This window comes from Struthio camelus, chromosome 9 (genome assembly GCF_040807025.1).
Source record: "Struthio camelus isolate bStrCam1 chromosome 9, bStrCam1.hap1, whole genome shotgun sequence".
Taxonomy (NCBI): domain Eukaryota; kingdom Metazoa; phylum Chordata; class Aves; order Struthioniformes; family Struthionidae; genus Struthio; species Struthio camelus.
The window spans coordinates 2,886,142-2,909,337 of record NC_090950.1 but is presented as its reverse complement, the minus strand read 5'-3'; the positions used below and the strand labels follow the sequence as shown (position 1 = coordinate 2,909,337).

The 23,196-nt window shown below is 50.2% G+C and overlaps 1 protein-coding gene across 2 annotated transcripts in view; it reads left to right on the top strand.

Moving 5' to 3' along the window:
* The first annotated feature begins 9,961 nt into the window (after positions 1 to 9,961).
* Positions 9,962 to 23,196, top strand: part of RYK (receptor like tyrosine kinase) — a 63,966-nt gene continuing 50,731 nt past the window's right edge. For both annotated transcript variants that reach the window (XM_068954215.1, XM_068954214.1), the window contains exon 1: positions 9,962 to 10,253. In XM_068954215.1, coding sequence (XP_068810316.1) covers positions 9,962 to 10,253 — 292 coding nt within the window. The remainder of the gene's footprint in view (positions 10,254 to 23,196) is intronic.

Below are 23,196 nucleotides of genomic sequence, written 5' to 3'. Positions count from 1 at the left end.
CTAAGGCAAAGGCAGCATTCAATAACTCTGCCTTCTCTATATCCTTTGTTATCAGGGCACCCGCCCCATTCACCAGTGGGCCCACATTTTCCCTAGGCTTCCTTTTGCTATTGATGTATTTGAAGAAGTCCTTCTTGTTGTCCTTGTCCTCCCTTGCCAGATTTCATTCCAAATGGGCCTTAGCCTTCCTCGTCGCATCCCTGCACACTCTGACAACGTCCCTGTATTCCTCCCAAGTGGCCTGTCCCCTTTGCCACATTCGGTACACTTCCTTCTTCTGTTGGAGTTTGGCCAGGAGTTCCTTGCTCAGCCACGCAGGTCTCCTGCCCGCTTTGCTGGACTTCTTCCTCAGAGGGATGCACCCATCTTGAGCCTGGAGGAGGTGATGCTTGAATAGTAACCGGCTTTCTTGGACCCTCTTCCTTCTAGGGCCCTACCCCATGAGATTCCCCTCTTGAGGTCCCTCAAGAGGCCAACGTTAGCTCTCCTCAAGTCCAGCCTTGCAATCCTACTCATTGCCCTGCTCCCTCCTCGTAGGATCCTCAACTCCACCATCTCACGGTCACTGCAGCCAAGGCTGCCCCCCAAGCTTCACCTCTCCAACTAGACCTTCTTTGTTTGTTAGTACAAGGTCTAGCATTGCACCTCTCCTCGTTGGCGTCTCCACCACCTGGGTCAAGAAATTATCATCAATGCTCTGCAGGAACCTCTTTGACTGTTTGTGCCTAGCTGTGCTGTCTTCCCAGCAGAGGTCAGGGTGGTTGAAGTCCCCCATGAGAACCAGGGCCTGTGATTGTGAGGTTACTTCCAGCTGTCTGTAGAAGGCCTCATCGATGACTTCCTCCTGGTCAGGTGGCCTGTAGTAAACCCCCACAACAGTGTCGCCCATGTTAGCCCGCCCTTTAATCCTTACCCATAGGCTCTCCACTTGCTCTTCATCCACCCCGAGGCAGAGCTCCACACATTCTAGTTGCTCCCTCACATAAAGAGCAACTCCACCACCTCGCCTTCCTGGCCGGCCTCTCCTAACAAGCACGTAGCCATCCATGACAGCATTCCAGTCATGTGAGCTATCCCACCAGCTCTCTGTAACTGCAATGAGATCATGGCCCTGCGACCGCACACAGATCTCTAACTCTTCCTGCTTATTCCCCATGCTGTGCGCATTGGTGTACAGGCGTTTCAGAGAGCCAGTCAAGCATGTCAGCTTCCCAGGAGAGGTGCAAGAGGATCCTCCAGAGCCATGTTGCATGCTGCCTCCCCTGGCTGCATGCACCCGCTGGAGGCATCCTGACTTGAGCGGTGTTTTACTGACTACCCTGTCTCTATACCACTCCCCTTGCCCCTTCTTTCCTACTTTGAAGCCTTCCTTACCAGGCTGGCCAATCTGTTGGCAAAGATGCGCGTGCCCCACTTGGTAAGGTGGATCCCATCTCTCCCCATCAGCTGTTGATCTTCAGACAGGGTCCCATGGTCACAGAAGCCAAAACCCTGCTGCCAACACCAGAGGCACAGCCAGTTGTTAACTTGGAAAACTCGTCTACTCCTCCTCCCGGAGGCTTTCCCCTCCCAGGCTTCTGGGTTGAAGCCTCAGACACAGCTGATGCAGCACCTCCAACAGCCACTGGGGAATGTGCTCTGTGGCGTGTCATGACCATGCCTGGGGAAGGACACGCCACTGTGGAAAATGGAGGTGCCTTCTTTGCCTTCTGGCGCCCTTCTGCACGAACTGCTGTGCAAACGGCTGCGTCTGTTTGCTGCCTCTCTTTGCTGCACTCACTTCCCTCCACCTGCTGGCAATGCTGCTTCAAATGCTGCCCAGCATGCTGCCCAGCATGCTGCCAGCGCACGCTGCTGCCTCCTGCTCACCTTGGTGTCCACCAGGAGCCCCAGCTCCTTGGCGGCAAAGCTGCTTTCCAGCTGGGTGGCCCCCAGCCTCTCCCGCTCTTCCTCCCCAGCGGCAGCACTTGGCAATTCCCAGCGCTCCGCTTCAGGAGCTTCCCGGCACCCCCTTTCTCCAGCCTGTCGAGGGCCTGCCCAAGGGCGGCCCAGCCAGCCCCTGCCTCAAGCCCTCCTGCCTCTTTGCTCTCATCTGCACGCTTGCTGCAGCCTTGCCCTCTGTCCCATCCTCCAGGGCGGTAATGAAGGTGAGCGACAGCCTTGGCCCCACTGTCCTCCCCTGGGCTCCTCCGTTCGCCACTGCCCTCCAGATGGCCTCTGTGCTGCTGATCACAAGCCTCTGAGCCCCGCAGTTCAGCTGCCTTTCGCTCCACCTCCCTGTCCAGTTCCCTAACCTGGACTTCCTTGCGTTGTCTAGGGCGACGTTAGGGCAGACAGGCACCAAAAGCCTTCCTAAAGTCCAGGCAAGCAACACCCACTGCTCTCCCCTCCTCCACCAAGCCATGCATCTCATTGCAGAAGGCTCTCGGCATGCTCCCGCCTCATTTCCCCTTCCTAAAGCCGTGCCGACTACTCCCAAACACCTTCTGCTCCTTCCTGTGTTTGCAACTGCCCCGCACGATGGTTTGCTTCATCGCCTGCCCTGTCATCGAGCTGAGCCTGACTGGTGTGCAGCGTCGGGGTGCAGCGAGGGCCGCCCCTTCCCTGGGGACGGGCAGTCGGCAGCCGAGGGCAATAACAGCTGCCGGCAGGGCAGCGGCCTCGCCAGCCAGGCCGCGTCCCACAGCACGCGAGCAAAGTGAGCAGGGCAGAGCCAGGCCTCATGACAGCATCTACGGAGAGGACAGGTCATCAGGTGTGCTTGGGGGGCTGAGGCTGGGCCCAGGCCAAGCTGGGAAGGGAGCCTGCAGGTGCGGGTCAGGACCAGGTGCAGGACGGCCAGGCAGGTGCCAGGGGATGAGGCAGGAGCAAGGTCAAGCCAGGAAGGGAGTCTGGAGGTGTGGGCCAGGATCAGCGGGGCCCACCGCCAGGCATGGGCATGGCAGTGGCGGAGCTGGAGCCCAGCCCTCCTGCCGCACAGCTCAGGGCAGCGCTGAAGGCCACAGCCTGAGTGGAAATGGGCTCTGGGACCCACGGGCAGGCTGTGCGGCAGGCCCCAGGGGAGGCTGCTCTGGGCCCTGAAGAGCTGCGAGCGCACACAAGGCCCTCACATGTCCTTCCCTCCCTGCACCCTCTTGCTGCCCTTCTTCAAGACAGCTGCCTGCCAGTCCTCAGGGGCCTGCCCGCATCACCACAACCTCTCAAAGATGGTCGGCAGTGGCCTCGCAATGATAGCGGCCAGTTCTCCCAGCACTCGTGCGTTACTCGCTCAGGCCCCATGCTTTTGCCTCTGGGCAGTCTGCTGAAATGTCCCCTAACCTGTACCAAGGAGAAGGAGCCCCCAAAATCGCCAGGCTCTGGCCCCGTGCCACTTCTTTCAAAGACATCCCCTCCCTCCCACACACAGAAAGAAGTCCTCAAGGCAGCACATGTATTTTCCTGCTCCAGGAAAGCGGGCAAGGTTGCTGTCTGGAAGAAAAAGGGGTCCAGTTCAGCAGCACGACTCTGGCGGCATTTGACTACCCTGAGGCTTGGCAGCGTGCGGCTTGACCTCTGCCCAAAGAGGACAGGAGGAGCAAGGCCGCAGCACGCCTGAGATTGGCACCCAACGTCCAGCCGCCGACCGCCAGTCCCGCCAACGGCAAGCCCGGCCCAGTCGCAAGCAGCAAGAGCGCCACGCAGAAAGAGGCCCGGCAAACCCCCACGGCTGAAGCCTGCTGTGCAATGGACTTTCCAGTGCAAGCAGCGGGCTGCTCCCGCAGGCTGGGCGTCTTCTGGCTGTGGCCGCGAGAGCCCTGTGACGTCAGCAGAGACTTCCTGGGACTGCTGTGACATCAGTGCTCTGAGGCAGCCGCCCAGTGGGGACGGCCTCACTTGGCCCCAAGCTTCCCGCTGGGTGGCCCGCCAGGCGTCCAGGGCGCGGCAGGGCGACGCCTTGGCCTCGGGGGCTTTGCTTGGTGGCCAGCAGCAGCTCTGCTTGGCTGACTCGGGGGCTGTGGAGCCGGCAGGGCTGCGGTGCCGCGGCCGGGGGCACCCAGAGGGTGCCGGTGCCTTGGGCAGCCCGGAAGGTGCACGGGCTCTTCCCTGTTGTGCAGGCCCAGAGGAGTGCAGGTGAGCTGGGCTGCTGCAAGGCAGCGGGGGGTGCGGGCACTGCTTGGGACTGCCTCGGTGCAGCACTTGAGGGTGAGCATGGGGGAGAAGAAGTGCCCCCACCGCGCAGCCTGTAGCCCACCCAGTCCCTTTGCCGCGGCCTTCCTTGCCCTCGCTGGGTCAGGACGGCCTTTCCCCTGGGACCGGCCCTCCTCGAGGGGAAGCGTTCCTGGGGAAAGCCAGGGCCACAGGGGGCTGTTTTGAGGGGGATCCTTTTGGCTGACATGCGAACAGGGCTCCTGCTGCTTCCTTGCAGCCCAGAAGAAGACTGCGCAGCTCTGTGCCTCTCCACTTGCACCGCTTTTCTGCTTTCTCCTCCCTTCGTCTCGAGGACACGTCACAAGCTCTAGCTCTCTTTCCTCTGTAGCACATGATGTCCTCAGCAGAAGACCTTCCAGGCGACGGCGGCTTTGCCCCTGGCAACAGCTCGAGCCACGGGCAGCAGGCAATGCCGCCCGACCCCTCGGAAGACCTGCTGTGCCCCATCTGCCTGGAGCCAGTGGACAACGCCGCCTACGTCACCTTCTGCATGCACAGCTTCTGCTTTGGCTGCATCCGGCAGTGGTCGGCCACCAGAGCCGAGTGCCCGCTCTGCCAGCGGCCTTTCCACTCCGTCCTCCACACGGTGCGAGCCGACGACGACTACCAGGAGTACCGCACCGGCTGCTCCGAGAGCAGCTCGTCCGCCGGCCGGCCAGCAGGCAGAGTTGCTTCCCGCTGGGCGGCAAGGAGGCGGCACCGCAGCCCCTCCAGCAGTGACAGTGGCCACGCTGGGGCCCCCGAGAGGGCCCGAAGCAGGTCCCCCAGGCACGACCATCATGGCCACAGGCGCCTTCAGCACACGAGGAGGGAGGACCACTCGCCAGCAAGGAGCAGGCGGCGACGGCGCAGGGCCCGGGCGACTGCTCATGCTGGCCCTTGGCAAAGACCCCAAGGCAGGGGCCGACTGCGGCGCAGGTCCCGCAGCACTGGCCCCAGGAGACAGGAGGCAGCTTCTGCAGGCGGGCACCAGCATGCCTCCACGTCGGGGGGCCACCAGGCGCCTGGGCAGGAGGACGCTCCGGGGCCCTCCTACGCCAGCTCTCCACGGGCTCCTGCACCAACACCTTCTCGTGGCGAAACCTCCGAGAGCTCTGCCCACCAGCCAGCCAGCTCTGCTCCTGCCGCACACAGCCTGCCCCCGGCACGGCGCCAAGCATGGCACCAGCAGCCACGGAGGCGCAGCAGCAGAAGGCGGCGCAGCAGGCACACGCAGCCTTCCCCTGCCCGAGAGAGCCACCGCAGCCCGTCCCGCAGGCCAGGCATCGAGCAGGCCCTCTCGGGGAGCACCGAGCACCAGCAACGGGGACGACTCCCGCAGAGCTGGGATTACTCCGGGGGAAGACGCGGAGCAACGGGCCGATCCCGCGAGAGGTCCCGCAGCCCCCGCCGGTGCAGGGCCTGGTAGCACACCGTGCAAAAGGAGCAACCACAAACTCGCCCCTTGCTAGGGTGCTGCAGGGCAGCGCAGCGAGCCCCAGGAAAGCCAAGGATCTCAAGATGGTGGTGCTACTGGCGCTGAGTAAAAAGGGTTTTTCTTATCTTTCAGAGGAAGTGCTGGTGGTTCATCATGTGCCCACTGCCTCCTGTGCCGTCACTGGGCACCACTGAGAAGAGTCTGGCGCCATCTTCTTGACACCCTCCCTTCAGATAGTTACATGCAGTGATAAGAGTCCCCCCAGGCGTCTTGTCTTCTCCGCGCTCCACAGGCCCAGCTCCCAGCCTTGCCTCACACGAGACATGCTCCAGGCCCTTCAGCATCTTAGCAGCCCTTTGCTGCACTCGCTCCATAGCTGTCTTGTAGCGCGCAGGCCACAACTGCACCCACTACTCCAGGGGTGGCCTCAGCAGGGCTGAGGAGAGTTGAAGCATCAACTCCCTGGACCTGCTGGCAAGGCTCTGCTCTGCCTAATGCAGCCCAGGAGACCGTTGGCCGCCTTGGCCACAAGGGCCCCTTGCTGCCTCAGGGTCAACTTGCTGTCCAGCAGCACTGCCAGCTCCTTCGCGGCCAAGCTGCTTTCCAGCAGGTCGGGCCCAGCATGTACTGGTGCGGGGGGTTATTCTTCCCCCCCGGGCGAAGGCTTGGCCCTTCCCTTCAGTGAACTGCCGGAGGTTCCTCTCTGCCCCTTTCTCCAGCCTGTCGAGCTCCCTCTGAACGACAGCGCAGCCCTCTGCTGCATCAGCCCCTCCGCCCAGTTGTGTCGCACCAGCAAACTTGCCGAGGGTGCGCTCGGTCGCATCATGCAGCTGCTTGACGAAGAAGCTGATCAGGACTGGAGCCAGTAGTGACCCCGGGGGGACACTGCGAGCTACAGGCCTCCAACTAGACTTGGCGCCACTCATCCCAACCCTCTGAGCTCTGCCCTTCAGCTGGTTTCCAATCCACCTCCGTGTCTTGCCTCTGCGCATGGCACAGGAGCAGTGACAAAAGCCTTCCTGAAGTGGAGAGGAACGACACACGCCGCTCTTGCCTCTTGGACCGAGCCAGTCATGTCACCGTAGAAGGCCACCAGGCGCGTTAAGGCAGGCGGGAGGGTGCCCGGGCGCTTGGGGTAGGGCACCGCCAAGGCCTTGGGCCAAGGGTGCTTGGAGGGAGGGAGAAGAGCCAGTGTGGTCCCGACAGCCTTGGCAGGGCCAGGAGGGTCCTCTGCCTCTTGGCCAGGCCTCCTCCTATGGCCAGGAGGCCGAGGTGGGTGTGGGCCTCGCGGAGGGCCACGGCCACCCGATGCCCCACACTGCTTGGACTTGCCGGCAGGAAAACACCCAGGTGCTGCCTGAGGTCCGCGTAGCGCAGCCACTGCTGGAGCAGCCCAGGGAGCCGAGAGCTCCTGGAGACAAGGCCAAGCCGCGGCAGGCAGGCCGGAGCCCCCAGCACCCTGCCCGTTTCATCGTGCCCTGCCCCGTCGTTCCCAGGAGATGGGCCAGGCCCCCGCACAAGCAGGCTGCCCCAGGCAATGCCGCTGCAGACCACTTGAGATCTGCCCTGCCCTCCCCGTCTGGGCACTTCTCATGTATTTCAGTGGTGTTTCAAGGCAGGCCCTTTCGGCCTACGTGTGTTTGGGGCTTGTGCTGCTGATCCCAACCCCCTGAATTCTGCCATTCAGCCAATTTTCAGTCTGTTTCACCGTCCACTCATATATCCCATGCTTCCTCAGCTTGTCCTTGAGGATGGTATCAGGGGCAGCATCAAAAGCCTTCCTGAAATCAAGGGAGACATCATCCACTGCTCTCCCTTCATCTACCCAGTCAGCCATTGCATCATAGAAGGCTATCAGCTTAAATAAGCTTGATTTCCCCTTGATGAATCCATGCTGACTACTCCTCATCCTCTTCTTGTCTTTTATGTGCCTGGAGATGGCTTCCAGGATTAGCTCTTCCATCACCTTTCCAAGTATCAAGGGGAGGCTGACCTGGGTTCTCCTCCTTGCCCTTTTTGAAGGCTGCAGTGACATTTTCCTCCTTACAGCCCTCAGCCACCTCTCTTGATCTCCATGACATTTCAAAGATGATTGAGAGCACCCTTGCAATGGCATCGGCCAGCTCCCTCAGCACTCCCATGGGTGTATCCCATCAGGGCCCAGGGACGTGCGTATGTCCAGTTTGCTTAAGTGATTCCCGTCCCGATCCCCCTCCAAAGGCAAGTCTTCCTTTCTCCAGACTTCCTCCCTGGTCTCCAGGGCCTGGGATTGCTAAGGGTCAGTCTTATCAGTGAAGACTGAGGCAACGGCGGCATGCAGGACCTCAGCCTTTTCTGTGCCCTTGGCCACCAGGGCCCGCAGCGGGCCCACATTTCCCCTAGCCTTTCTTTTGCTGCTGATGTATGGAAAGAAGCCTTTCTTGTTGTCCTTGACATCCCTGACCAGATTCAACTCCAGATGGGCTTTGGCCTTCCTAGCCCCTGCCCTGCATGCTTGGACAATGTCCCTATATTCCTCCCAGGTTACCTGTCCCTGCTTCCACCTTCTGCATACGTCCTTCTTCTGTTTGAGTTTTGCCAGGAGCTCCTTGTTCATGCACGCAGCTCTCCTGCCCCCTTGGCTTGACTTCCTGCTCACTCGGATGGGCTGCTCGTGAGCTTGGAAGAGGTGATCCTTGAAGATCAACCAGCTTTCTTGGACTCCTCCTCCCTCTAGGGCCTTATCCCACGGTCTTCCAAGCAGGTCCCTCAAGAGGCCAAAGTCTGCTCCCCTGAAGTCCAGGGTCGTGATCCTGCTGTTTGCCCTGCTCCCTCTTCTCAGGATCCTCAACTCCACCATCTCCTGGTCACTGCAGCCACGGCTGCTCCCGACCCTCACATCCCCAACCAGCCCTTCCTTCTTCATAAGTATGACGTACAGCAGAGCACCTCTCCTCGTTGGCTCCTCTGTCACCTCTGCCAGGAAGTTGTCATTGATGCTCCTCAGGAACCTCCTGGATTGCTTGTGCCCTGCTGTGTTGTCCCTCCAGCAGATATTGGGGTGCTTAAAGTCCCCCATGAGGACCAGGGCTTGCGAACATGGGGCTACTTCCAGCTGTCTGTAGAAGGCCTCATCTTCTTCCTGATCAGGCGGCCCATAGCAAACAACCACAACAGCGTTACCCATACTGGCCTGCCCCTTCATCCTCACCCATAAGCTCTCAGTCAGCCCATCACCCACCCCTAGGCAGAGCTCCATACATTCCAGCTGCTCCCTCACATAAAGGGCGACTCCCCCTGCTCTCCTTCCTGGCCTGTCCTTCCTAAAGAGCCTGTATCCATCCGTTGCAGCATTCTAGTCACACAAGCTGCCCTCCCCACAAGTATTTGCCCCCTTCCCACACATGTACCTATGCATGATTTCATCCTGACATATGGGGGTGATGTAACCTGATGCTCGAATGTCTCTGTTAGCATTTGGGTAAATTTAGACATGTGTCAGGTAAGGACAATGCGGCCATCAGATTATGCTGGAGAGAAGCTGAGAAGTGGTATTGCTGATGAAGCACAAAGGAAGCAGAGGCGCTTCCAAAAATTAAAGCAGCCCGGATGGAACGAGAACCATCCAGAAAGCACGAAACCAGAACCCTCTCCGCAAGGCCTTAGAAATCGCCCAAAGCAGACACTGGACATGAAGATCCTTGATTTATCAACCATGGGGGTTGGCACAGGAACAGAAACGGATTCGCTACGGGTTTCAAAGCTGTTCAGCGGGCCAGGACCGCTCAGCAGTTAAGGGAGGAGGCTGAGAAGGCCTCCTCGGCCCAGGCGCGGGCAGCGCGGGCCACACGGCCCCTCGGCCCACTGAGCAGCCGGAGCCAGGCGGCTGCTGGCTCGGCCCCGCTGCCCCGCGGGCAGGGCAGGGTGCCGGCCTGGCCAGGCAGCTCCCCCGCCGCCCGCTCTGAAGTGGCGGCCCCGGGAAGCGCGGGAGGGCGGCGCCGGCCCCGCCCCGAGGCGGGCGCGAAACGGCCGCTGCCAGCGCCGCGGCCGGCGGCCCCGGGGGGCGGGGCCGGGGGCGGGGCGCGGGGAGGGCAGGGCTGTGCGCCTGCGCGCCATCGTCGGCTGAGTGCCGCGTGGGGGAGGGGTGGGCGCCGCCGCCGCCGCCGCCGCCGCCGCCGCCGCCGCCGCCGCCGCCGCCGCCGCCGCCGCCTGCGGGCCGCGGGGGGGGGCGCGGGGCGGGTCCTGCCGCGGAGGAAGCGGCGCGAGCGGCCGCCGCGGGCGCGGAGTCATGAGCGGTGGGGCGGGGACTGGGGGCCGCCGCGGCGTGTGAGGGGTCGGCGGGGCTGGGGGCGGGGGGGGCCCCCTCGCCGCAGAGCGATGGTGCCGGAGCGGCGGGGCGGGGGGCGGCGGCGGCGGGGCCGGCCCCCTTTAGCGCCGGCGGAGGCGGGCGCGGGGCAGCGGCGGCCGCCGCGCCGGGTGCGGGGCCCGCACCGCCATCTCCTCCGCCTCCTGCCGCCGCTGCTGCTGCTCCTGCTGCCCGCCGGCGCCGCGGGCCAGGCCAGCCCCAGCTCCGGCCCGCACGCCGCGGGCCCCCCGCACTGGCCCCCCGCTGGGCCCGGTCCCAGCCTCAGCCTCTACCTGAGCGAGGAGGAGGTGCGCCGGCTGATCGGTGAGTGCGGGCTGGGGCCGCTCCAGGCCCCGGGCGGGGTGGGGGGGCCGCGGCCGGGTGGCAGCCGCCGGGCGGGGGTCGCGGCGGCAGCGCTGCGGGTGGGGGCGCAGGCGGGGCCGGGGTCTGCGAGCCTGGCCTGGCGCTGGTTGTGGGGGCCCGGGAGGGGGTGGGACGGCCGAGGCGTCCAGGAGAGGAGAGGGGTGTCAGGGGGACGGGGGTGGCGGTGGCAGTCCGGGGGCCTGAGAGGGCGTGGGGGGTGCTCAGTGGGACTGGGGTGGGAGGTCTGTGGGGCTGGGGTGGAGGTGGGTGAGCGTGGGGGCTTGGGAGAGGATGGGGTGGGTGTCTGTGGGGCTGGGGTGGAGGTGGGTGAGCGTGGGGGCTTGGGAGAGGATGGGGTGGGTGTCTGTGGGGCTGGGGTGGAGGTGGGTGAACGTGGGGGCTTGGGAGAGGATGGGGTGGGTGTCTGTGGGGCTGGGGTGGAGGTGGGTGAACGTGGGGGCTTGGGAGAGGATGGGGTGGGTGTCTGTGGGGCTGGGGTGGAGGTGGGTGAACGTGGGGGCTTGGGAGAGGATGGGGTGGGTGTCTGTGGGGCTGGGGTGGAGGTGGGTGAACGTGGGGGCTTGGGAGAGGATGGGGTGGGTGTCTGTGGGGCTGGGGTGGAGGTGGGTGAATGTGGGGGCCCAGGAGAGGATGGGGATTGCTTTGTAGGACCAGCGTGGGGGGACTGAGGGGATCATGAGGAAGGCATGGGGGGAATGGAGGAGTCTGAAGGCACTGAAGGGACTCTCTGTGTCCAGCCATGTATATGTGTATGGGATTTTAGGGGAAGAAAAGTGTCCTGTTTTTTTGTTTGTTTATTTTTTTCCTACCGTAATAGTGAGTACTTCTCCAGGTTCAAGTGACTGGGAATATTGTGCTGCAGGAGCAGCGTAAGCCCTAGGAGAGATGAGTTCAGGCCTGTGATTTAATTAGTGAGGGGAGTGACATTCAGAGGGCAGAGAGGAGACCTGGCAATAATTGGGAGCGTGTGTGAAAGGAATCATAATTTCCAGGGAGGCTGATAATTGCTGCGCAAGTATTCAGAGACAGTCCTATGCGGTCTACCACCTGGCCCAGCACAGAAGACTCTCATAGCAGTTTTGCTCTTGGAGAGTCTCTGGTTTAAACAAAGATTTGTTTTCTCTAGACTTTGACTTGCTTAGGATCTTGTTTAGAGTTGATTGCTAGAGTCTCAAAACAAATACGTCAGTATCCCTAGTGATCTGGCCTCTAGTAAGCGTCCTTCTATATCTGTGTAAGCTGGAAACGAAATCTTCTAACAGCACAAGACTTTATTTGCATCAAATAGACAAAATAAAAATGTCTCCAGTTAATCTGATCTCTGTAAGCACATAGCTGACTGAAGTCAGGGGACCCAGAGCGTGAATAACTCTGTAAACGTTTTCTCCCTTATGGCTTGCGCTGGCGATTAGCATTCTATTGTCATCATTTTTACATTGTGTGTGCTTAACTGCCAGATGCTCTATTACAGATGCGGGATTTGAGGGGGAAAAAAAAAGTCTTGCTGTTTAGCTGGGTTTCTAAACAACTAATTAATCTTTGAAATACTGAATAGTAAGGCTTGAACTCTCCTGAGTCTGACGACTGAAATGAGTACGAGTTGAACTTGCTCAGACTTTTGTGGTTCACTAGCATAATTATTAATCATTCAATAGAACCTAAGGAAGACAAGCTTTTTTGTTTTGTGGTCATTTTTGTTTTTAAGTTAAATTGCATCTCTTAATCTCTCTTAAGGGTGGTATTGCTAGTGAGGCTAAAGTCGCTTACCAAAGATGTCCAGAGCTATTCTATGTCATGTAAAGTATATGACTCTTAGCAATCTCTTCTGTGTCCTCAAATGCTTGGATAAATCTGAGTATAATCTGAAGATAAACAGACACTTTTTTTTTTCTGTTAGCAGTATTCAAATCACCAGAAATCTGTTTAGATCCTGAAAATTAGTTTGCCTTATGTTGTTGATACAAATGGATTTTCACTGTAGGAATACTCCTTTACACATACTAGCTGTTGTACGTAATGTATAGTCTAATGAGACATATATAGACATAGACAAATCAAATCTGGGGTACCTGGATATATTCCTTTTGTAGAAGAAAGCCAGAGGGGCCAGATACATTGGTTGCAGTTCTTCCCACTTTTGAAAACAAAACAAACCACTATTTTAAAATGTTTGATTTTGTCATATCTGAACTATGTTTACACAAAATTAAGTTTATAGTTTAAGAATTTGCATCAGCTTGCATGAACTTCCAAAGAGTACACTGTTTTCTTCAGTTTCTGTAACTTCTTTGAGGGAAACAATGATCTAGTGGATGCTAGAATAGCCATTCACAGTATATAGGAAAATGACTTCGCTAGTATAAGCGAACTGTTAAGTTCAATGGAACTGCCATTCTAAACATGGAAGGTAGATTTTCTTTAGAAAGAAAATCTAAAACAAACTATCTCTGCTACTGCCTTGCTGTGGATGAACAGAACTTTAAGGTTTTCTGAAGTGTTAATAAACTCGAATATTACATAGCCTTTGGTGAGGTTTCGTGTTCTTTTATATTATCCCTATTCAGCTTTGGACTGCAAATTTAATATGGGACAAATGTAAGCACGTGATCCCATGTCTGTTGAGTTAGCTATAGAACGTGATATGACGCGTGTTACCAGCTTCTGTGCAAAGTTAGAGCAACCACATGATCTGGTATAAGGTCTGGTGGGACATACCCGTTCATGATCTTTTCACCAGTTCACTGATTTGCATTGCAATGTTTTTGATCTGCTCAAAAATAGAATTTAATGTCTTATGGAACTGTGACCCATGTTTTATTTTTAGATATGAGTCTTGTAAATGGAGGGTAAATAAATAAAGTGACTTGCCTAAGATTATCTGTGGCAGCTCTTCCTCCTGTGGAGAAGAGACAGGATTGATGGTATGGCTTATAGTGAAAACTGCCTGTTACTTTCTTGTATGCTTACAAGCTTACTAGATTTCCACTGTTAGGCTACCTGATTCTAACCATGTGTCTACCTTAGAATGAATTTTTTTGAAATCTCTCAAACTTTACTGAAAAGAAGACTAGAGAAAATTGGAAAATTGGCTTGCCTTACTGCATGAGATTGTGTGTGGTTTTTTTTTGTTTTGTTTTTTGTTTTGAAAGCTGTAGCAGTCTCATGGCCTAAAAGAAGGACAATATATGGCAGACAGATGGTCTTTATGTCAGAAATATCTCTTGCCGTTCCCATGGAATATGTTCCCAGTCACCCAAACTATAAGTCTTGTGAAAACCACAATTTTTTCCAATATTTGGTTATGTCAGATTCCATTCCCACCAGGCAGAATTCAGAAATAAATAGGATAAAGGTAGAAGGAGAGATTAAGTTTGTCAAGGGTGCTTGGTTGAGAAAATTTCAGAAACGAGAACAGGAGCCAGCAGTGTTTAGGAGAAAATAAGGACAAGAGGGAGTGGGGGAGGAGGAAGAGGAGAAGCATTGTTCGCTGGAGAAGGATGCTAGAGGACCTTTTGAGGAATGTCTGTGAACTCTCTCAGCACTGTGGTCCATAGCCTTTTAAAGTCAGCTTATATGGACAAGGACAGGCATCTTTTTGTCAGTAGTATGGGCCTTGCATAAAGTTAAAGAAAGTTGCTGCTGACATATGTGGATGTAAGTGGCTGTAGGATGGGTTTTATATTTCATCAGTTTACTCCTAAAATACAGGAGATTAACCTCAACCTAGATGCATGCATAGGTTAAAGTATTAGTGAGCTCACAAAATGGGGCATTCCAGGTAGGAAGTATCATTACTCTTACAAAAAGTGGCCAACTGTATACGCGTGATAACACCATGGGATTATACTATGGTGTTAAATTAGTGAGGTTTTTACTCAGTAGAGAGGCTGGCTGTACTTTAGTTAGTGGCTTTTCAAACTTTCATCTGAAATCAGAATGTAGTGCTTACCTAATACTAGAATGCTTCATCTGTCTGCCTTTCCCAATATTCTTTGAGATAAAGGCACATGTTTTTCAGGTAATGAGTTAAGATTTAGAGAACAAGGTCAAAAATATCCACTAATACTAGGTGTCTGATTTGAACTGTGGAGGATTTGAGCTGATCTTTTAAAAGTACCTAGCATTTTTTAGCACTTAATGTGTTAAAGATAAATCTCTCTTAGACTTTAGTTTCAGCTGTGAGTTCCTGGCAATTCTGCGAATCAGACTTACAGAAGACCTCAAGTTGTAGAGTCGGAATATGAGGAACATAGAATTAATAGCCATCTGTGGAAAATTTGGCTTAAGCAGTTTGCCTGGTGTTGCAGGTAGTTCTATCACAACATTAATGAGATAGCGTCCAATTCTTCATAGCAGCAGCAAGGTACTTAAGTTGTGAGGATATTTGAGGATGTTTTTTCTTAAACAGTCAAAGTCATACAGTGTTTGCATCAAGTCTGCAATCTTAGTGTTTTTTCACCTGGTTTCTTCTGAGTAATTACATTGAAAGCAGTCTTCTGTTGATTTTTTTTATATTTGCTCTTGCTTAATTATAGAGTTAAATTAATTAGCACTTCTGTGACTTTTTTGTGTTTTATAATTTTGTTTGAAACCAGTGTGCAGGTTACAAAAATGAGTTGCCACGATAGTGGAATGCCAAACTAATGCAAAATCTGTTACAGTAGAGATTTTTTTTTTTCTATCAAACTGCTGTTGTTTCTTCTAGATAGCTATGTTTTTTGGCAGGCTTGCGCAGATAGCGTATTGTGCGACTGCTGAAGATAGGGGGTGGTGTGATCTAGCACGGCTATTTCGTTCTTAAAGTATTTTCAGACAAAGATATTGAGTCTATACTAGTTTTATGAAGCAATAGTAATAAAATGCCATGCCTGGATTTGACAGTAAGCAGTAGAAACTGTAATTTATATCTGATGCATTTGTTCCATGGATTGTGATACATGAATATTAACCAGCTTTCTTGGACCCCTCTTCCTTCTAGGGCCCTACCCTGTGGCATTCCCCTAAGTAGGTCCCTCAAGAGGCCAAAGTTAGCTCTCCTCAAGTCCAGCCTTGCAATCCTACTCATTGCCCTGCTCCCTCCTCGTAGGATCCTCAACTCCACCATCTCACGGTCACTGCAGCCAAGGCTGCCCCCAAGCTTCACCTCTCCAACTAGACCTTCTTTGTTTGTTAGTACAAGGTCTAGCATTGCACCTCTCCTCATTGGCGTCTCCACCACCTGGGTCAAGAAATTATCATCAATGCTCTGCAGGAACCTCTTTGACTGTTTGTGCCTAGCTGTGCTGTCTTCCCAGCAGAGGTCAGGGTATCAGGAATCAAGAACACTTTAGCATGAGACATGGTCTATGAGAGCATTGTACAATGAGAAATTGTAGGCCAAATGTAGGTTTTTGAATTTTGGACTGAGAGTCAACACTTAATAGTTATTACAACAGTGATTGAGTGGCATCTTAATCTTATAATGTTGCTATTTTGGGGAGTTAGCACCAGGAATTCATGTAGTAAATGTTTTATGATGCTTGCACTACTCTTATAGTGACTGGAAATCCTCTGCATCCTTTGTCTATTGCCTGGTTTGTTGTCACTTTTGCGAAAGAGACCTGAAAATCAATGTGCTGTGGAATGCTAGATGGTCAAATTACTGAAAGCTGAAAGTATCTTTCTTGTGTTTTTTTGCAATGCTTCAGAGCCTTGTTAAAAGCCTAATCACACATCTTTCACTGTATTGGAACCTAGAGCGCCATTGGTTAGCTGGTACTGTGCTTATAAATGATTAGCACCTAAGATTACATTTCCATGTGAGATCAGCAAGTTATTCTGTTTGTACGTGATTACCTATTTAGGATATACACCAAGGAGGTCATCTTGTAGTTGCTGCTCTGTGAAAGAGGAGTCTGCTGAAGCAGAGGTAGTTTGAGTACCCTAAGGTCTTGAAGTAGCAAGTGCCTATGTGACCCATGACCTCTAGTTCAGAATCAACCTCTGATGTGTAGAAGTTCTTAAATCTTTATTTCCTAGCTTTTAAGTGCTCGTCTGAAGAACAGTAGTTTTCTTGCACTTTATATGCAAAAACCCCCAAATATTGTATTGTTTTGGTCCACATACTTTTGCAGAAGTGCAAGATGTCACCTGCTAATGGTCCAGTTTATCATTCAAAAGGAACTTAAAATCAAAAATCGCTGTAGCTATGTGCTGCTAGAGGAAAGTAAGCTTCTAAAACCTCTTAATCTTGACAAGTGTCGTGCACTGTAACAAAACTGAGTTGCTGATGATGGCCTAAAAATAGTCTGACATAATTCACTTAGTTGGATACGCTATTTTTAGGATAATTATTTCATTATATCTCCCAGGAAAATCCTGTAGTGTACTGATAATAAATGACTGCTGCTTATTAGACAGATTTTTTTTTTTCTTTTAGTGTTGTAGGCAAATTTCACACTTAAGTCTGCTTTTGAAAAATAAAAGGGCTTTTAAAAGATGCGTGCAGTAACATCTGGTATCTTACAAGCTGCAGCAGGTTGTGACAAGTTACTTGCATCATAGAGTTGAGCAATCTGTTTTCATTTTGGAACCTTTCAGAGAGCTTGGATGCTTGTCTGTCTGATTTACCATGTACCATGGTTAATGTCAATATTATTTTGAGGTTTATGAGAACAAGCTGGATTTAGAGTTCCTTTGCCTTTTTCCTTTCTATTACCTCACTCTTAATTTACAAAGTTCAAATAACGTGTGGATAGATGTTTCTTCAGAGATGGGTATAGTCATGTAGACCCACTGCCATATTTGTGATGTTTACAAACCAACAGAGGAATATGTTTTTAAAAGTTTGAAATAGTCTGTGGAGTAACGTCGGGAATGTTGCCAGTGGAGGCAACTTTTAACTTGAGTTAGGATTCCTTTCAAATAATGTATTCTGTGTGACTTCTATTAGGAGGGCTGATTAGATGAGGGAGGCGTTCTTAAGTTCTTATGAGTACTGATTTACTCAATATTACTGAAATGGGTGGTTGATTTCTGAGGCCTAATTTATGACACCAGCTTGTGTGTTGGAATTTAAAAATGCTGAGAGTTCAGTCTGAGTCTTTCCTAGCAAAAATAATTTGGTTTTGCCTGCTGACCGTTTAGGAATGACAGCATGGGTACCAAAAGGCTTAGCTTCGTCATGCATTTTTTTTGTCTGAACTCTGCCCTTGGAGGAAAAAGTTGTCAGTTCCTTGGAGGCCAAGGTCTGTCTAGTGATAAATGTTTGTGGCTCTTGTAACATTGATGGGTCAGGCACTTGGAAAAAACTTGACTGCTGAGACTGAAGCCTAGTCTGAGGGGGAAGAAATCCACTGCTCTTTAGTTCCCAAAACTGCATTCCTCTCAGTGGTAGTCTTATACCTGTGATCCGTTTGATGAAATCTTATTTATTATCATTAGTTGTTTGTCTTCTCAGAACACATGCCTGCTTTCTTCTGCTGGTTCTTGGGCAGAATGGGAACAGGAGGGAGGAAACGGAGGCAAAGAACTCCCTACATACATGAGAAAAGCCTTCTCTTTACTTGCAGAAGTAGCCAGCAAGAACGTCTCACAATGCTGTGAACTAAATCCACCAGTAGACAACAGCTAGGTAGTGGGAAATACAAGAGGTAAGAACCTTGTTTACAGCAGTGAAAAACTGCTGGGTAGCGTTTTCCTGAGAATGAGAACTGTGGAGACAGCTATACTGTACTCGCTGATATGTGGGTGCTTTATAATATCAAGCTTTTTAGGAAGCCCTGTGTGTTCCCCTTCTTCCCCCCTTCCTTCTCTTCTACTAATTAGAATTATGTTTTGCTTTGCTTCTGGAAAAGCTGAATTAATGAGACATTCCAAATGCATTTTGGTTGATAGTTATTCTAAGCTGTAGTAAAAACAGGATTTCTTGACAACTAATTCAAAACTAAAACTGTCCAGAGTGAAATATCTCCAAGTTACTTGGTGTCTTGCAGTGGAAGGGCCCTTTCTTAGTAACTGAGTGTATAGTATTAAAATTGTGTATCAGAGCTCAATTGGGAAAGTAGGGAGTAAATGAAGGATGAAGTGCATTTAATCAGTTGTGCTTGATGAATTAACCCCCCCTCCCCCCACATGATGACGGCACCAGCAGATCCCACGTAAGAATGAATGCTAACGCGCTTTGAAAATTGCTTGTGGTAGCACAAAGGGTGAGATGGTAGAGGCTTCAGATGTGTTATTTCTCTCCCATCTCTGCTTTTGTCCTTCTTTCATGCGGATAACTCGTGTGTTTGCACTGACTGCTTTGGAAATCTGAGCAGAAGCAACAGCATGAAACTAATGTGATGCTTTAGAACTTGTCTGCCAGTTACTGGGTAGTGAATAGCCACAATTAAATTCACCAGTATATTGATTTCACTATGCTGCTTGGAAGAGATAAGAGCAATAATGTAAGAACAGCAATTCCAGTGAGTAGACTTGAAAAGATGCAGCTGCTCAGAACGCATAATGGCAGAAGCACAAAGTGCGGAGTTGAGCAGGCCGATAAGCTACAAACTGTTACCCTCTGAAAACTGTTGTGGCCTATAAGAAGTTAGTTTATGGCCTCACCACGGAGCTTAGTTTTCTTTGTAAGTAAAGAGTTTGCCATAGAAGTAGCAAATAGACCTGTAATAATTTGTGTGCAAGTTAGTCTTGTTTTAAACTATTCATGACACTGTGATTGAAAGTCTTCTGAAGGGTCTTAACATATGTGAATGTTACTTAACATACATGAATGTATTATCACATTAGCAATCCTCTGGGTCACAGTTAGAAGCATGAATTTTGAGGCCATGAGGAAGAGGTCTGATGCATTGAGGGTGTTTTGGTTTTTTACTTCTTTGGGGTACTTATTACTGAACTGGTTATCCATGTGACCACCAATGGGGACAGTATTCTGAAAGTGGCTTATACTGTTGTACCTTATTGTCTTTCTTACCGAGATGACTGAATCCACTCGTGTGTGGATTCCTACACTGGGAAAAATTGAAGTGGCACAGCTTGTATGGGTAGGTGACACCAAAACTTTGCAAATACACACTATTCATGAGTAATTTCTGACCTATCTTGCTTATACTTTTTTTGATTGGAATGATTACTGCGATTCAGTTCAAAAGCTTTGTTTACTAGTAAGCCTTTCATCTGAAGTTATTTTATTTCAATGTTTACTACTGGACAATTGCAGTTCATGTGGGTAGAACCTTTCCTTTGTTTTCTCTTCTCAATGTTTAGTTGTATTTCAATTGAAAAGGAGCGATTTGAACACATGGAGCTTCATTTGTGCTACAATAAGTGTATCTCAGAGACATTTGCTGTTGCTGAGAAGTTATTTTTTTATTTCATAAATATACCTAACTGTACTTTGTATGCTAAGAACAAATTTGTGTATAATTTAAATATATAAAGTGACCTTTAATGAGCAAATTAAACAGGAACATCTTTACTGTTTTTCATTAACAGATTCTGGAAAAAGAACTTCAGGGGCTGACCTTTTGAGGGCATAAGGTTTTCAGAGTTAGGCAGCTCAAGCTAGAAAGTAGTCATATCTCAGCGTAGTGCTTTGTAAGCAGACCTCCTCCTGAGGAGAGCTCCTTAGCTTATGTCTTGTGTGCCACCCTTCTCTGATATATAGGGCAACAAGAAACTTGAGGCTTGAATTGATCTTGTAATCTGGAGGCAGAAAAGTAGGGAGCAGTTTTCTTCTGCCAGCTGATGACAGTATTTGCAGTCACTTTTTTTTATGGAAGCTTCGGAGAAAATTTAGTGGTGGTGGCTTCCCTAGTTCCCTTCCTGTTGCTTCCAGCCATGTGTCTACACCATACCTATTTCCTGTCCATCCAATTTATTCTTGCCTGCTAGTTGTTGTATTAGCCCATGACACTCTTTTTTCCTCTTGCCTTCAAATATCTCAGCACCTTGGATCTCTTTCATATCTTTCCTTTGGAGTCAGCCATTCAGGTGGCTTGCATACACTGTTCTGACTGCTAATAGCAAAGTGACTGCTGGTTTTGGGAGTTATATTATGTCTGTGTGTGTGTGTATATTATACATATATGTGTGTACATATAATATATATGTACACACACATATTTATATATGAGATAGACTGGCAAATTTCACTTAGAAGGTGTTCTCAGGAGCAGAGTTTTCTTGTATTCTGCTCTGAGGCAAGAGAGAGATTTCTTTTTTCCCCCTTAGTAGAGAGTGTTGTCTTCTAAGGATTTCCTCAGCTGTTTTTAGATTTTTTCCTCATAAATAGAATATATCTGTGTATGTTTTTTTTTTTTCCTGTAAGTGCAAAAAGGAAGAACAGCAAGGTAGGCTGTTGAAATGGAATTGCTGCTGTTTTATTTGTCTCTGAACAACAGTAAGCAGTTGGGACCTAGGAACAATTAATGTCATCTTTTTAGCGTGGATTTAGATAAATACTGTCAAGCTTAATAGGCTTTCACTTTAGCAAGTGCTGTCTGTATTCCTCTTTGGGGAAGCTTGTTGCATGAGGGACGAGGTCTGCTCTGTGGCTTTCACAAATGGCTTTCACAAATGCCTTTCAATGAGAAAAATCCTGTTTGCTAGTTGTGGTAAGCTTTCAAATTGTATTAAACAGCATCAACAAGGTGCCTTGTGCCAATCCTTCAGTGAAGAGTCATGCGAATTTAATGAGAGCTCCTAACTAGGAGTTTTTCTCCTGTTTGCTAGATGCTAAGAAGTTTGGATTCCCTCCTAGAGAGTACTAATTGACTTTCAAGGATGCAGTCATTGTCTTGAAGTTATGTTGAGTATTTCCTTAAATTGAGTGCTTTGCATATCGTATTCCATATCCAGCTCATGGAAAAATTACCTCCTTATGTACACATAGCAAAGTCCTTTTATAATTTTCTAATTTTATTATTTAATAGTTGGACACAGTCTGTGTGCTCTCAGTGACTACTTGGACAGAGCTAGGTGAGTTTACAGAGTACCTAAGCTATTCAAAATGAGGCATCAGTCTCTGTTTGGAGAGGTTTTCTGTGTAAATGAGAGTGAATCTAACTTTGGAGCCTCACCAAATCACTGTGTGTTACATTAGCAATCTAATTTTAGGCCAATTCCACCAAAAGTTTGCATGTTTCAGTATGTCTTGCTGATGGATCAAGCAGTGATTCTATTTCTAGTCTGTTTTCCATGCATCTGATACTGTTCTTTGAAGTTAAAAAGACTGGTTCATGGGCAGTGTATATTTGATTTCCTTGTTTTGTTTAACTCCCAGCAGTGTTTTCAGCCTTGTGCAACCTTATTGTTGAACTGAACTAATTGAATACATTCAAATTAAGAAAATTTGTACTGGGAAAGTGTTCTCTCTACCCCACAAAGAAAGTTTTTGCAGTTAAGAGCTGATTTTAATCCTTCAGCAGTATTTTCTTGTGCTTAGCTTACTGTAACATTGTGTATTTGCAGAACCTGTTGTAAAGAAACTTTTAGAAGTCACTGGCAAAGTTTAGGATTTAAAGTCAGCATTTCAGGCTTTTGTGTATTTTCGATGAGAGGAAAAGGAGGAGAGGGGAGAAAAGTATGTGATCACTTTCTTCAACAAAATGTTCCTGTGCTGGCCTTCCACCTCTTTGTGTTTGAGAGCCTGTACAGACCTCGGAAACGTATGATGGCGAAGGGATGTTGAAGACTGAGGTTCTTACTCTTTTTCATGTGGAAGTTTTATCCTGGAATAAAAGGCCTCTGGTTTGAGCAGAGGGCTAGCCCAAATGAGCTACTCGAGAGTTGGGGTGTCATTCTCTGGAGCATGCAAAGCTAATAGAATATTTAGAATGTTTAGAGAATAAATAGAATAATGATATAAAGCTAATAATTTGTATAACTGTAACTTTTTCCAATTTATGTCATTCTCGTGTGATGTTCACCCTGCCCATCTCTAAGTTCCTTCGCACAGAACCTCTGTAAGGTGTTATCTAAACCCTTAACAACCTTGTAAAGGCTAGGAGAGAGGTTTCATTGGAATGGGTGTGAATTATTTCAATGGCTGTGACTTAAGAGCAAGAATGGCTTACTTTGTGGCGGTTGTGTTGGTCTGATATCCCACTACAGAGTTTTCTCAGCTGTTTGTGAAGTAACTGCTACAAATTAGACTAGTGTATTAACATAACTGACACTGATTTCGACCATTTCTGTAGCACAGACAGTAAGCTCCAAGAGGGCTGGATAGACTGCTGGGAGAGCTCAGTTGTATACATGCTGTTGTTACCAAATTCCTTTTTTTTTCTGAAATACTACTTCCTGCAGTATGAATACTAGCCCTACTCTAATAGCAATCTCATCTAACTTTCCCATTTCACATTCATTTCAAGTTTCTCATATTTTAGGCAGAATGTTCCCAAATTATGTTGTAATAATTTGAACTCTATTACCTAGGATTTCCTCCGAAATATTCTTAAGAATAAAAATGTATTACTACTGGTGTATGTTGCAGGATAGATGTGCTTCTTAAGAACAAACATCTTATTTTTGCCGTATTGATAGAGATGGGTTTTTTCTATTTTCTTTTACTTAAAATAAAAGAGTTGAAGCTAGACTGCATTTACACAGGGGCGATTGAAAAGTAGTGCTTTGTTAGGCTGCTAGGGTGATATGATCCAGTTTTGTCATGAACACAAGGGCAGCCCAGCATCTTTTGCCTTTTAGAAGAAAAACTAGCCTCTCCCCTTCTTGTCTGAGCTGCTTCAGAATGTTTTGTTATGTTAAATAGTGCAGCTGAATGACTGACTCTCTGTGCTTAAAAACGTCTTTTTTGTTTGTGTTCAACTTTAATTTATGCTTTCAAGTTCGTGCCCAAGGATGGAGGTACAAATATATGGAAGTCAATAATGAGATT